The sequence below is a fragment of the Ascidia mentula genome, chromosome 4, assembly GCF_947561715.1.
Source record: "Ascidia mentula chromosome 4, kaAscMent1.1, whole genome shotgun sequence".
NCBI classification, from domain to species: Eukaryota; Metazoa; Chordata; class Ascidiacea; order Phlebobranchia; family Ascidiidae; genus Ascidia; species Ascidia mentula.
This window is the reverse complement of record NC_138569.1, coordinates 14615155-14628386: the sequence shown is the minus strand read 5'-3', so window position 1 is coordinate 14628386 and position 13232 is coordinate 14615155. Positions and strand designations below refer to the sequence as shown.

The 13232-nt window shown below is 40.9% G+C and overlaps 1 protein-coding gene and 28 non-coding genes across 29 annotated transcripts in view; 1 reads left to right on the top strand and 28 right to left on the bottom strand.

The window, feature by feature from the left end:
- Positions 1–1214: 1214 nt before the first annotated feature.
- Positions 1215–13232, top strand: part of LOC145897453 (dynein beta chain, ciliary-like) — an 82389-nt gene continuing 70371 nt past the window's right edge. Inside the window, exons 1-17 of the mRNA XM_082985755.1 lie at positions 1215–1624; positions 2787–2906; positions 3148–3227; positions 3388–3577; positions 3832–3931; positions 4284–4495; positions 4786–4883; positions 5149–5287; positions 5575–5742; positions 6186–6334; positions 6669–6790; positions 6985–7099; positions 7174–7242; positions 7470–7596; positions 7785–7931; positions 8051–8159; positions 8560–8705. Coding sequence (XP_082841881.1) covers positions 1283–1624; positions 2787–2906; positions 3148–3227; positions 3388–3577; positions 3832–3931; positions 4284–4495; positions 4786–4883; positions 5149–5287; positions 5575–5742; positions 6186–6334; positions 6669–6790; positions 6985–7099; positions 7174–7242; positions 7470–7596; positions 7785–7931; positions 8051–8159; positions 8560–8705 — 2433 coding nt within the window. The 5' untranslated portion in view covers positions 1215–1282. The remainder of the gene's footprint in view (positions 1625–2786; positions 2907–3147; positions 3228–3387; positions 3578–3831; positions 3932–4283; positions 4496–4785; positions 4884–5148; positions 5288–5574; positions 5743–6185; positions 6335–6668; positions 6791–6984; positions 7100–7173; positions 7243–7469; positions 7597–7784; positions 7932–8050; positions 8160–8559; positions 8706–13232) is intronic.
- Positions 8823–8904, bottom strand: Trnas-cga (transfer RNA serine (anticodon CGA)). Its single transcript has one exon. It is a non-coding gene; the product is annotated as a tRNA-Ser (tRNA).
- Trnas-uga (transfer RNA serine (anticodon UGA)) lies at positions 8975–9056 on the bottom strand. Its single transcript has one exon. It is a non-coding gene; the product is annotated as a tRNA-Ser (tRNA).
- Positions 9127–9208, bottom strand: Trnas-cga (transfer RNA serine (anticodon CGA)). Its single transcript has one exon. It is a non-coding gene; the product is annotated as a tRNA-Ser (tRNA).
- Trnas-cga (transfer RNA serine (anticodon CGA)) lies at positions 9279–9360 on the bottom strand. The gene has a single exon. It is a non-coding gene; the product is annotated as a tRNA-Ser (tRNA).
- Trnas-uga (transfer RNA serine (anticodon UGA)) lies at positions 9431–9512 on the bottom strand. The gene has a single exon. It is a non-coding gene; the product is annotated as a tRNA-Ser (tRNA).
- Positions 9583–9664, bottom strand: Trnas-uga (transfer RNA serine (anticodon UGA)). Its single transcript has one exon. It is a non-coding gene; the product is annotated as a tRNA-Ser (tRNA).
- Positions 9735–9816, bottom strand: Trnas-uga (transfer RNA serine (anticodon UGA)). Its single transcript has one exon. It is a non-coding gene; the product is annotated as a tRNA-Ser (tRNA).
- Positions 9887–9968, bottom strand: Trnas-uga (transfer RNA serine (anticodon UGA)). The gene has a single exon. It is a non-coding gene; the product is annotated as a tRNA-Ser (tRNA).
- Positions 10039–10120, bottom strand: Trnas-uga (transfer RNA serine (anticodon UGA)). The gene has a single exon. It is a non-coding gene; the product is annotated as a tRNA-Ser (tRNA).
- Positions 10191–10272, bottom strand: Trnas-cga (transfer RNA serine (anticodon CGA)). The gene has a single exon. It is a non-coding gene; the product is annotated as a tRNA-Ser (tRNA).
- On the bottom strand, positions 10343–10424 carry Trnas-cga (transfer RNA serine (anticodon CGA)). Its single transcript has one exon. It is a non-coding gene; the product is annotated as a tRNA-Ser (tRNA).
- Positions 10495–10576, bottom strand: Trnas-uga (transfer RNA serine (anticodon UGA)). Its single transcript has one exon. It is a non-coding gene; the product is annotated as a tRNA-Ser (tRNA).
- Positions 10647–10728, bottom strand: Trnas-uga (transfer RNA serine (anticodon UGA)). Its single transcript has one exon. It is a non-coding gene; the product is annotated as a tRNA-Ser (tRNA).
- Positions 10799–10880, bottom strand: Trnas-uga (transfer RNA serine (anticodon UGA)). The gene has a single exon. It is a non-coding gene; the product is annotated as a tRNA-Ser (tRNA).
- Trnas-uga (transfer RNA serine (anticodon UGA)) lies at positions 10951–11032 on the bottom strand. Its single transcript has one exon. It is a non-coding gene; the product is annotated as a tRNA-Ser (tRNA).
- On the bottom strand, positions 11103–11184 carry Trnas-uga (transfer RNA serine (anticodon UGA)). Its single transcript has one exon. It is a non-coding gene; the product is annotated as a tRNA-Ser (tRNA).
- Positions 11255–11336, bottom strand: Trnas-uga (transfer RNA serine (anticodon UGA)). The gene has a single exon. It is a non-coding gene; the product is annotated as a tRNA-Ser (tRNA).
- Positions 11407–11488, bottom strand: Trnas-cga (transfer RNA serine (anticodon CGA)). The gene has a single exon. It is a non-coding gene; the product is annotated as a tRNA-Ser (tRNA).
- Trnas-uga (transfer RNA serine (anticodon UGA)) lies at positions 11559–11640 on the bottom strand. The gene has a single exon. It is a non-coding gene; the product is annotated as a tRNA-Ser (tRNA).
- Positions 11711–11792, bottom strand: Trnas-uga (transfer RNA serine (anticodon UGA)). The gene has a single exon. It is a non-coding gene; the product is annotated as a tRNA-Ser (tRNA).
- On the bottom strand, positions 12015–12096 carry Trnas-cga (transfer RNA serine (anticodon CGA)). Its single transcript has one exon. It is a non-coding gene; the product is annotated as a tRNA-Ser (tRNA).
- On the bottom strand, positions 12167–12248 carry Trnas-uga (transfer RNA serine (anticodon UGA)). Its single transcript has one exon. It is a non-coding gene; the product is annotated as a tRNA-Ser (tRNA).
- On the bottom strand, positions 12319–12400 carry Trnas-uga (transfer RNA serine (anticodon UGA)). The gene has a single exon. It is a non-coding gene; the product is annotated as a tRNA-Ser (tRNA).
- Trnas-cga (transfer RNA serine (anticodon CGA)) lies at positions 12472–12553 on the bottom strand. Its single transcript has one exon. It is a non-coding gene; the product is annotated as a tRNA-Ser (tRNA).
- On the bottom strand, positions 12624–12705 carry Trnas-cga (transfer RNA serine (anticodon CGA)). The gene has a single exon. It is a non-coding gene; the product is annotated as a tRNA-Ser (tRNA).
- Trnas-uga (transfer RNA serine (anticodon UGA)) lies at positions 12776–12857 on the bottom strand. The gene has a single exon. It is a non-coding gene; the product is annotated as a tRNA-Ser (tRNA).
- Positions 12928–13009, bottom strand: Trnas-uga (transfer RNA serine (anticodon UGA)). The gene has a single exon. It is a non-coding gene; the product is annotated as a tRNA-Ser (tRNA).
- Positions 13081–13162, bottom strand: Trnas-cga (transfer RNA serine (anticodon CGA)). The gene has a single exon. It is a non-coding gene; the product is annotated as a tRNA-Ser (tRNA).

Here is a 13232-nt window from a genome sequence, read left to right as displayed (position 1 = left end):
TGAATCCACACATACTGGGCGTGATTTAAGCAATTAGATAAACACAGACGTTTCTTTTATTTTTTTTAATGCGGCATACTTTCCTTTTGTTTTAAAATACATTGCTGTTTTGCGTGCATTTGAACACGACAAGCTTTGTGAATAAGACAAGCTTTGTGAATATATTGAAGTTGCGCGTAGTGTCACTCAATAAGAAATCAAATGGACTGTGTTAGTTTTCGTTCTTTATGAGATTTCTTTTATTATACACCTTTGTGACGCAGTAATGATAATGGCACGGACCTCGTGGCTGTTTTTTTTTATTTTGGCAGTCAAAATAAAATTGCTTCTGCGAGCAATGAATGAACGTTTAATAATTGTTTCCATTTATTGTGTGAGCAACTTTCGTTTAGTTAAAAAGTGCAGGTGTTGAAACATGTTATTGTTGTGAAAAGAAAACGACCACACATAGTGGCGAAAAAGCGTAAACACGCTCCCCTTGTTCAGCAAGGTTTGAGTATTTCAAGGGCTTATCAGTTGTGGCAAGTGGAATTCGTGGCCGCAGCGAGGCATTAAGTGAACGATTCAATGCTGCAATGCAATGACCATCGTTACAGCTCTTAAGTGTGGAAGAGGGTTAAATCATGTCAAACCCTGACATGTCGAGGTGTGCTTTAAGTAGTTACCGTTGTTCAGTTATATCGTAGGGCGCGCCTTGTAGCTACGTAGGTTATGCTTCATACGGTACGAGTTGCGCAGCTTGTTTGTGGTAACCATGGCGACGAAAGTCCAAAGAGCTGGTAGCGTTGCGTAATTTAATACAGCCTTGTGTGGTTCGCATTGTTATTATTCCGAGGAGAGCTTCCACACAATAGGAACGAATTAATTCAATACAATGGACTCGCCAAATACACAGTTTTCAAAGATCGGGAGCTGTTACTGCGCTTGGTTACTTTGTCAGAAAGCAGTTGTCAGAAGGCGGATATTAGCTAACGGCTCAATCACTTTACTCGACAAACCTGTGGCGCGTGCGTAATACAAGGATTACAAAATGAGATTTTCGTCGTTAAATTTGCTCGCTCGGCTGCTTTCTTTGTGCGATTCATGCTGAGGTCAGTAGTTGACAGACATATAGACAGACTTGCTTCAAAAAAGGACGCTGCTGTCTTCTGTATTTTTGAAACTAACAACCGGGCGTTTCTTAAACTTTGAAATTTGAACTTTATGGCAGGACTTTGGTTATTAACGTAGAGCTTATGTGAGCTGTACGTTCTTAGGGACAGGCAACATTTAGTTCAAAGCCATGGAGTCGGGAGACAAGCGCTTTGAATTTGTGTCGGAATATGTTCTAAAGACGCTAAAACTAAAACCGGACAAATGGCAGAAATGCATTGGCGTCGAGGAATACAAAGTTTTCATTCAAGAGTTTTTCGACAAGTCCGACCACGTCCTGCTGATACTTGGACTCAACCAGGCTGGCTTGATGGTGCCGAGTGGGGAATTTCCGCTCACTGGAAAAACCAAGGCGGTGTACTTCATAAAACGAAGCCGAGAAACGATCGCACCCGACACCGTACAAGGGCAGCTACTGTTTGGCGATTTGTCGTACGCCCCTCTCGACCAAATGTCTTCGCTCGTCGACGATGTGAGTAAAGTTCGGGTCTTGAGAATATAAATTAGTCGTTTTTCGACAGAAATGTCATTTCACGTAACTTTCACGTAACTTTTCACCCGAAAACAACCTAAACTTGCCGACACGCTGTTGAGTATTATGACGTCATAGACACGAAATTCATTCCTAGGCCTGCTTCCATTGTACCTTCTCCGCGGGGTTGCGAGACAGTGGTTTTGTTCGCCGAAATTCCTAGACGCGTGTCCAATTGTGATTGCGAAAGTTTTTTTTTGCCAGCGGGACAGTAGTTACTGACAATCTTTTGTCCATATTTAACAAATTGTACCTTTTTTTAAACCCATGCCTTTAATATGATTATGTTAAGCTACGACAGTAAAGCTATTTTCATCATTTAGATCCTCACTCAGCAGTTGTACCTGTGTTGACTTTTTCAAGGAGGTTGGATTGTTATTGAAAACCCCTTTGAGGTTTTTTTATCGTAACGTCTAATCTCGCGCTTTTATTTGCACTGTCTGCTGCGAGTTGACAATCGTAAAAAAGTGTCTGGGCCCAAAGTCAAAGCAAACAGTGGTGGATCCCAAATCAATGATCTTTTGCGTTTTAATCACAAATTGCCTTTCGACTGAACGTCTGTGCTTTTGTTAGCACTCAATCTTATCATAACACTCCCACTCACAAAGTTGGGACATTATAATAAGCCCGACAAAAGGTCAAAAAGCCTTTACAACAGCGGAAGTGTGAATTGAATAATATCTGTCTCGGCCGAAGAATGCTTTTGATATTGTTTGGGGAAGTTTATAACTTTAATGAGACTAAAATCACCTGATTGTGAAACGTCAAACATATGACGTTTAATTGCCCCGGAATAACGTCTAAGTTTGTCGAAAAGGCACTCGCGAGAAAGGAATATGCCTCGTCAGCGCTTGCTCTGGGACCCACGCTGAGGCAAAGTATGAACAATCCAAGCTTGCCACGGGTCCCCGAGACCATTTATTAATTGTCACTGTATCGACGACACAATGAAAAGTTTTCGTACGCCGTTTTCGGCGTCTTACCATAACGCGAACCAAAAGAACACCAGCGCTTTAACTGTGGATGCCGTTTACGGAATTTCGCGACCCCGCGACTCCTGGGGTGATACTTGCGACTAAGCACTGATGTTTTCTGTTGTCAGGTGGTCGTGCCATTGTTGTCAAACGATAGAAATCACGACACTTGGCCCCACGTGGTATCCGGTGACGTGCTGCGTCATGTGCATAAACTGAAGAGCAACGTGTTCGTCGTATCCGGACAGGTAATAAAATTCTCGCGTTACATTGCCGCAAAACCTGTTGCCGAACTTCTATTGATCGTTTTTGCATTTTTTTATTTCTTAGTTGTTATGTTCCACTTGCAAATAGGTAAGCGCACTGAAAACGCACGATCAGTATTTGTATTTGGGCTGCCATTACTTCATAACAAAATGATAAATTTGTAAAATATGTCCGCTGCAAACACACGATGTAACGCAATGAAGCATTGAACTTTCATGACAGGTCAAAGGAAAGACGTTACTCCCGCTGCCTCCAGGAACTGAGAAAATTCCCGAAGATCAAGCAGAGGAAGAAAAACCGAAGTGTGTATTTTTTTTCTTATCTACAAATAACCAAATACACATGCTCACTAAGTACTTGCGGTCGACCACTACCCATTACATCCCATACCAATTTGATTTCCTTACATTCGTATGTTTCCAAACCTGGCAAGTGCATCACCGAGAATTTGTAAATCCGCAGAGAAAATATCATCGATCGTCAAATTCTCCACACTCTTGAGTCGGTTGTGATCGAGTGGAGCCATCAAGTCCGGGACGTCCTCAAGCGCGATTCGTCCGAACCATTGCTGCAGGGTCTCAACCCACTCCCAGTAACCGAACTCACTTTCTGGGCTGACCGCTACGAAAATCTCAAATGTATATTCGACCAGGTATTTGCACGGAAATTTGAATAATTGATAAATCAAGCAGAAAAGCTTATATCCTTTGTAAGTAAAAATGTATTAAACCTATATCTGATTCATAACTACAACAACCCATAGCCTAAAACGTATGTGTTTTTGGTGGTTTTCTACCCCCCAAAAAAAACATGTTAAACACATGTAGTAGGCCATAAACGATGATTTTACACCAGTTATAGCTCATACAGTAAAGCCCAGTTATTTACATGTCTCATTTTGAACAGCTTCAAATGCCCAAAGTAAAAACGATGGCGGAGATTCTAAAGCGTGTACAAAGCAGTTACTATCCCGCCTTCTTGAAGATGTTCCAAGATGTCCGCGCTAGTAAGTACATCGTTTAGCTCCTGTTTGATTTTCCTCAGTTTAAGATACTGCGACTGTAACCTGTCTGTGAGCTGGCGATGTCTGCTGTAAGTTGTGAATAATGTACTGACCACGTTACATGATATAAAGAATACATAATATCTTACTTTCACGTGGCAAGGCTTACTTTTTACATACAAACTAAACATGCTGTATTTTTTTGAATTACCTGCTTCTAATTACGTTTTGTCAAACGACAGATTTTTTGTTACACCAAACAAACGTTGGGTATACTACGGACATTTCTTGAAGAAAGACGTTATGTATTTTTGTTACAAAAAGTTTTAACATGTTTTATGCTTAAACCTTTTAGGCCGAAACGAGGCCGAGGACATTCACCTGCACCTGAAAGCCATCAAATGGATTATAGAAGATCTTGAGGAACGCGAGTTCAACGAATTCCAGCTCTACATCCGTCCCTTGTTCGAGACTGTTTGTAAGATGTGGGCTCACAGCAAATACTACAGCACACCTGCTCGCCTTATTGTCTTGCTACAGGAAATCTGTAATCTTTTAATTAGTCAAGTGAGTGTTTTTTAAAGCATTTGTCCAGTGGAAGTTTGTTGTGTGCCTGTTTAATGTGACTAAGGTGTCGTCTGTTAATTTTATGAATACAATTATCCCTATGTGATAGGAGTGTTTGCTAGATAGTGAAATGCTTTCGTTGATTGTAAATTGGATTTTTGTAATGTGGATTGAAATTTACTGTATATGTTCACCACAGACAATTACTTTGACACGTAAAGTAATGACAGTGTGCATTTTTACAACTAAATGCCATATTTTACCATTTAAAATCGTGCCCGTTAATTCAGTGTCGTGTGTACCTCAACCCGGAGGACCTGTTCAAATCTGAAGTGGACGAAGTGCTTGAGAAGGTTGAGGCTGCGAGCAAAGTGCTAAACAACTTCAGGTAAGAGCAGAGCTGTTGGTCGGGTTGGTATTGTAAACACTTACCTCTGGCAAGACTCCTTGTTAACGCCCTAACGGCGACTCTGATTGACATTCCCTATGGTTTTGCGTGATAAAGTATAAATTATTATTGCGTAAGGAAACTGGAGCCAATAATATGAATATTATCGTTTGAAAAAGTTTGAGTTTACGATTTAGCCACCCATAAATTTAACAATATCGCAATGATTGAGTAGTAACGTACGATTTGAATCTGTTACGAACAGAACGTCGTATCAAACCCACAAAGAAAAGCTCGAATCCTACTTTGAGGGCATGGACAGAGAAGTGGTTCTGTGGGATTTCGACAACAGCATCGTGTTCACACGATTCGATGCTTTCTCCAGCAGACTCGATGACGTGATGGTAAGTAGTTGAACTTCATTTACTGTGGTTTGTTTTCAAGATGTCACTTAAATGTCAGTGGAAGTGGTTCCATATCTGAAAATAAATTACTTCTATTTGAATAAGAAACTGATGATTCTTCAAAGGCTTGTTCGCTTCATTAAATATGTTATTTTTCATACAATCAATACAAAAAAACGTTAGTGGTACAATTTTTTCGTCACAAGAATGTGATGTGATACGCGAACAAAAAGCTGATTTGCTGTTTGTAGCTGATTGCTTACCATGGTAACCATATTTTTCTACAGAGTATCTTCAAAGATGCTCGGGACATGCTCAAACTGGAGAAGATTGAGTTTGGTGGAGTGAAGGGGGCGGCGCTCAGCGGCCAGGTCGAAGCTTTGTTTGAAGAATTCAACAACCTTTTCAAAGTCTTCACCGAGCTCAAATACGACCCACTCGACCCCTCTAACAAGGTTCGTTGGTGGCCAATTGTTTACACAGGACATTTCAAAACAATTATGCTTACCAACGTGACGTTTAGGCTGTAACTTAGGTATCTCGTGCGGGTTTAAGAAAGGTTCGGAAGTTTTTGTTTTGAAAAAATCGCATTTTTTCTTTGACTTGGTAAATTACGGTAAGTCTTCTGACTAATTTATTATAATGGGCATGTGTGAGTTACAAGATATTTATGGACGCACTTGTTTGGGAATGAATTCCTCCTGCCGTTGTGTATCTCGATTTTTATACAAAAACCCTGCCAGAAACTTCATCTATAAATGTTTTTCTGCAATAGTCAATGAAAATGACAGTCGTTGTGCCTTGGTTCGATGCCTATAAGCTTCAATATTTTCTTTGGGATGCAAGTCGAGACTTAATAGAAATCACCCTGGTAAAACAGTACGTTGTATCTTCGCAGGAATTTTTCGACGACTTCGACAATTTCAAAAGTCGCATTACCGACATCGACCGCCGCTTGGGCTCCATAGTAGCGCAGGCATTTGACGACTGTCCATCCACAGAATCCGCCTTCAAACTGATCGCTATGTTTTCCTCTCTGCTCGACAGGTATATATCATACAAAAATATGGATGATATGTCTGGCAGATCAATATTCAAAAACATCTAAATATGTTTTGTATTAAATAATCCAATTTTTACATCAGTAGGCTAAAATGAGTTCAAATTTGGCATTGTATCGTTTTATGAAATAAACACTCTACGAGCTGCTGAAATGATCACCAACATAAAGTTTAACAAAACTTATTAAACTATGGCCTCATCCTAGCATTTTTGTTATGGACCTAAAAAACAAACTGGCACCCAAATTGTTGAACATAAATAATCTTGAATCAGCCAAGGCAGTCCAAGCAGAATTGTACAAAAAATCGTATTTTTGCAGGGATCTTATTCAAGGCGACATGCTCAGCAAGTACCCACTGTTGTTGGCAATGTTCCACCGCGAACTCGACCAGGCCAAAGTAATTTACGATCGCCAAATCGAAAACGGGAAAAACTCTGAAGGTATATGCAATTGCATGTTTTCCTATACCCTGATTTTTTTGGTTATCAAGCGATGGTTTGACGACTGTTCCTTTCTGGAGACAACAATACACAATACGTATCCGTGAACATGCAACAGATTTTGCAACGTTGTGACTCGGCAAAATGCAAATAGTGTGTTACTCATTACCCAACGTTGAGTTTGTGTTGCCAAGGTTACTTCCCTGTCAACAAGAACATGCCCCCTGTCGCCGGCGCCATCAAGTGGTCAAAGGAATTGCGAGATCGCATCCAAATTCCGTACAACAACTTCAAACACGTTTCGCACCCGTAAGCTTTATTTAAAACGACGTAGAAATATTCCACATGTTAGATCAAGATAAGAGACGTGTGTTTGTTGACAGCATTTTGGAATCAGAAGAGGGAAGAATCATGGAGATGAAATACACACAGATGATGAAACTTCTAAAAGAGTATGAAAACGTTTTGTTTTATCGTTGTTCGTGAATCATTTTCCTCAAAACAGAACAGTTTTAAGTTGCGAAATCTTATATATGTTCAACTTTAAAGGATTAACGCCCACCAAATCTAAACCTGTTTAAAATTTGTTGTTGTCAACCACAGCACATCGAAAAACGTGTTGTTCACCCAAATATGTTTTTATGATGGAATAATTTGAAGTGTATTTTGTGCTGCGAAGGTTCGAGGACGAAATATACAAAAAGTGGACGACATCTGTCGATGAGCGATCACAATACAACCTCTCCCAACCACTTGTTACGAGAAACGAAGAAACCAAACTCATCACGATTAACTTCAATCCGCAGGTGTGAATGTAACCTTTGATCTTTTACGTACGTTGCATGGAGGAAATGGTAAAATGTTCTTTTTCGCGTAACCGCTTTTAAACTTTCACGGAAACGTTTTTGTCTCATGGAAGTTGCATTGCTTAGTACAGTATGTTAAATAATAAGAAATCGGTGGTTCTAATGCTGTTATATTTACGCGTTTTTAGCTTGTCAGCGTGTTACGAGAGGTTAAATACCTGGATGTTGGTGACAGTGAAGATATTCCCGAGGAGGCATCCAAAATCTTCGAGGCTAAAGAATCATACAGACAGTACGTGGCCAATCTCGACCTCACGCAGCAGTGGTACAACAAGGTACAACATCCATTTAGTGCTGTCATTTTTTTGTAGCATAATCTATGGAAATTTCTGGACGTTTATATTCTGAAATAGACCAATATCATACGAATTAAGACTTCTATTATCAACTGCAGGTGCGAAATTCTATACTTGATGTTGAATACCCGTTGATCGACGGACAGCTCAGCACTATTGATGATTATATGACTAAAGCTGAAACAGACCTCAGCTGGAAAAGCAATGGTAGGGTAACAGGAGTTAGCAGAACACAATTTGACGGGAAATAAGGTTTTCCTTTAACGGTTGTCTTCGATGAGTAAATAACGTCAACTTTGAGATATCAATATCGTTGATTATTTTTCTTCAAAGTTTCTTCGTTATTCACCACGCTGGAGTTTTAACAATTACTCTTGAGCATTAGGATAAAAAAAATTTGCCTATATTTGCAAACTGGCACGAGCGAGTGAACAAATTACATTAAAGATGGCAAACAAACTAGCGGTGATTTGTTGACATTTCGGAAACTACGGGATTTCGCCATTTGTATCCGTTCCAAAATTGATTCGGAATACCAACAACAAAACACTACAAAAAAAAATAATTGGAACTCAGAAAGAAATACATGTGACTCGATGTTGTGCAGGTGTTTGGGAGTACATACAAGATGTGAGAGACCAAGTGCGAGACTTAGAGGATAGAGTGCAGAAGGCGAAAGACAATGTAACGAAAATTAATAAAATCATGACCACATGGGTTTTGCCACTTTTCGAAAGGAAGGAAAACAAAAAGGTAAGATGTCTTAAAGTTCAACGCCTTAACCACTCGGCCATCGCAGCTACGAAAACGTTTAGTTTTGACATAAACTAGAATATAAACCCTTACTATAACCTGACGAAAAACTTGAAACGCTGCGAACAGGATTCGAACCTGTGCGGGAATATCCCATTGGATTTCGAGTCCAACGCCTTAACCACTCGGCCATCGCAGCTACGAAAACGTTTAGTTTTGACATAAACCAGAATATAAACCCTTACTATAACCTGACGAAAAACTTGAAACGCTGCGAACAGGGTTCGAACCTGTGCGGGAATATCCCATTGGATTTCAAGTCCAACGCCTTAACCACTCGGCCATCGCAGCTACGAAAACGTTTAGTTTTGACATAAACTAGAATATAAACCCTTACTATAACCTGACGACAAAAATGAAACGCTGCGAACAGGGTTCGAACCTGTGCGGGAATATCCCATTGGATTTCGAGTCCAACGCCTTAACCACTCGGCCATCGCAGCTACGAAAACGTTTAGTTTTGACATAAACTAGAATATAAACCCTTACTATAACCTGACGAAAAAAATGAAACGCTGCGAACAGGGTTCGAACCTGTCCGGGAATATCCCATTGGATTTCGAGTCCAACGCCTTAACCACTCGGCCATCGCAGCTACGAAAACGTTTAGTTTTGACATAAACTAGAATATAAACCCTTACTATAACCTGACGAAAAAATTGAAACGCTGCGAACAGGGTTCGAACCTGTGCGGGAATATCCCATTGGATTTCAAGTCCAACGCCTTAACCACTCGGCCATCGCAGCTACGAAAACGTTTAGTTTTGACATAAACTAGAATATAAACCCTTACTATAACCTGACGAAAAAATTGAAACGCTGCGAACAGGGTTCGAACCTGTGCGGGAATATCCCATTGGATTTCAAGTCCAACGCCTTAACCACTCGGCCATCGCAGCTACGAAAACGTTTAGTTTTGACATAAACTAGAATATAAACCCTTACTATAACCTGACGAAAAAATTGAAACGCTGCGAACAGGGTTCGAACCTGTGCGGGAATATCCCATTGGATTTCAAGTCCAACGCCTTAACCACTCGGCCATCGCAGCTACGAAAACGTTTAGTTTTGACATAAACTAGAATATAAACCCTTACTATAACCTGACGAAAAAATTGAAACGCTGCGAACAGGGTTCGAACCTGTGCGGGAATATCCCATTGGATTTCAAGTCCAACGCCTTAACCACTCGGCCATCGCAGCTACGAAAACGTTTAGTTTTGACATAAACTAGAATATAAACCCTTACTATAACCTGACGAAAAAATTGAAACGCTGCGAACAGGGTTCGAACCTGTGCCGGAATATCCCATTGGATTTCAAGTCCAACGCCTTAACCACTCGGCCATCGCAGCTACGAAAACGTTTAGTTTTGACATAAACTAGAATATAAACCCTTACTATAACCTGACGAAAAAATTGAAACGCTGCGAACAGGGTTCGAACCTGTGCGGGAATATCCCATTGGATTTCGAGTCCAACGCCTTAACCACTCGGCCATCGCAGCTACGAAAACGTTTTCTTTTGACATAAACTAGAATATAAACCCTTGCTATAACCTGACGAAAAAATTGAAACGCTGCGAACAGAGTTCGAACCTGTGCGGGAATATCCCATTGGATTTCGAGTCCAACGCCTTAACCACTCGGCCATCGCAGCTACGAAAACGTTTAGTTTTGACATAAACTAGAATATAAACCCTTACTATAACCTGACGAAAAAATTGAAACGCTGCGAACAGGGTTCGAACCTGTGCGGGAATATCCCATTGGATTTCAAGTCCAACGCCTTAACCACTCGGCCATCGCAGCTACGAAAACGTTTAGTTTTGACATCAACTAGAATATAAACCCTTACTATAACCTGACGAAAAAATTGAAACGCTGCGAACAGGGTTCGAACCTGTGCGGGAATATCCCATTGGATTTCAAGTCCAACGCCTTAACCACTCGGCCATCGCAGCTACGAAAACGTTTAGTTTTGACATAAACTAGAATATAAACCCTTACTATAACCTGACGAAAAAATTGAAACGCTGCGAACTGGGTTCGAACCTGTGCGGGAATATCCCATTGGATTTCAAGTCCAACGCCTTAACCACTCGGCCATCGCAGCTACGAAAACGTTTAGTTTTGACATAAACTAGAATATAAACCCTTACTATAACCTGACGAAAAAATTGAAACGCTGCGAACAGGGTTCGAACCTGTGCGGGAATATCCCATTGGATTTCAAGTCCAACGCCTTAACCACTCGGCCATCGCAGCTACGAAAACGTTTAGTTTTGACATAAACTAGAACATAAACCCTTACTATAACCTGACGAAAAAATTGAAACGCTGCGAACAGGGTTCGAACCTGTGCGGGAATATCCCATTGGATTTCAAGTCCAACGCCTTAACCACTCGGCCATCGCAGCTACGAAAACGTTTAGTTTTGACATAAACTAGAACATAAACCCTTACTGTAACCGGACGAAAAAATTGAAACGCTGCGAACAGGGTTCGAACCTGTGCGGGAATATCCCATTGGATTTCAAGTCCAACGCCTTAACCACTCGGCCATCGCAGCTACGAAAACGTTTAGTTTTGACATAAACTAGAATATAAACCCTTACTATAACCTGACGAAAAAATTGAAACGCTGCGAACAGGGTTCGAACCTGTGCGGGAATATCCCATTGGATTTCGAGCCCAACGCCTTAACCACTCGGCCATCGCAGCTACGAAAACGTTTAGTTTTGACATAAACTAGAATATAAACCCTTACTATAACCTGACGAAAAAATTGAAACGCTGCGAACAGGGTTCGAACCTGTGCGGGAATATCCCATTGGATTTCAAGTCCAACGCCTTAACCACTCGGCCATCGCAGCTACGAAAACGTTTAGTTTTGACATAAACTAGAATATAAACCCTTACTATAACCTGACGAAAAAATTGAAACGCTGCGAACAGAGTTCGAACCTGTGCGGGAATATCCCATTGGATTTCAAGTCCAACGCCTTAACCACTCGGCCATCGCAGCTACGAAAACGTTTAGTTTTGACATAAACTAGAATATAAACCCTTACTATAACCTGACGAAAAAATTGAAACGCTGCGAACAGGGTTCGAACCTGTGCGGGAATATCCTATTGGATTTCAAGTCCAACGTCTTAACCACTCGGCCATCGCAGCTACGAAAACGTTTAGTTTTGACATAAACTAGAATATAAACCCTTACTATAACCTGACGAAAAAATTGAAACGCTGCGAACAGGGTTCGAACCTGTGCGGGAATATCCCATTGGATTTCGAGTCCAACGCCTTAACCACTCGGCCATCGCAGCTACGAAAACGTTTAGTTTTGACATAAACTAGAATATAAACCCTTACTATAACCTGACGAAAAAATTGAAACGCTGCGAACAGGGTTCGAACCTGTGCGGGAATATCCCATTGGATTTCAAGTCCAACGCCTTAACCACTCGGCCATCGCAGCTACGAAAACGTTTAGTTTTGACATAAACTAGAATATAAACCCTTACTATAACCTGACGAAAAAATTGAAACGCTGCGAACAGGGTTCGAACCTGTACGGGAATATCCCATTGGATTTCAAGTCCAACGCCTTAACCACTCGGCCATCGCAGCTACGAAAACGTTTAGTTTTGACATAAACTAAAATATAAACTTTTACTATAACCTGACTAAAAAAATGGAAAGGCTGCGAACAGGGTTCGAACCTGTGCGGGAATATCCCATTGGATTTCGAGTCCAACGCCTTAACCACTCGGCCATCGCAGCTACGAAAACGTTTAGTTTTGACATAAACTAGAATATAAACCCTTACTATAACCTGACGAAAAAATTGAAACGCTGCGAACAGGGTTCGAACCTGTGCGGGAATATCCCATTGGATTTCGAGTCCAACGCCTTAACCACTCGGCCATCGCAGCTACGAAAACGTTTACTTTTGACATAAACTAGAATATAAACCCTTACTATAACCTGACGAAAAAATTGAAACGCTGCGAACAGGGTTCGAACCTGTGCGGGAATATCCCATTGGATTTCAAGTCCAACGCCTTAACCACTCGGCCATCGCAGCTACGAAAACGTTTAGTTTTGACATAAACTAGAATATAAACCCTTACTATAACCTGACGAAAAAATTGAAACGCTGCGAACAGGGTTCGAACCTGTACGGGAATATCCCATTGGATTTCAAGTCCAACGCCTTAACCACTCGGCCATCGCAGCTACGAAAACGTTTAGTTTTGACATAAACTAAAATATAAACTTTTACTATAACCTGACTAAAAAAATGGAAAGGCTGCGAACAGGGTTCGAACCTGTGCGGGAATATCCCATTGGATTTCGAGTCCAACGCCTTAACCACTCGGCCATCGCAGCTACGAAAACGTTTACTTTTGACATAAACTAGAATATAAACCCTTACTATAACCTGACGAAAAAATTGAAA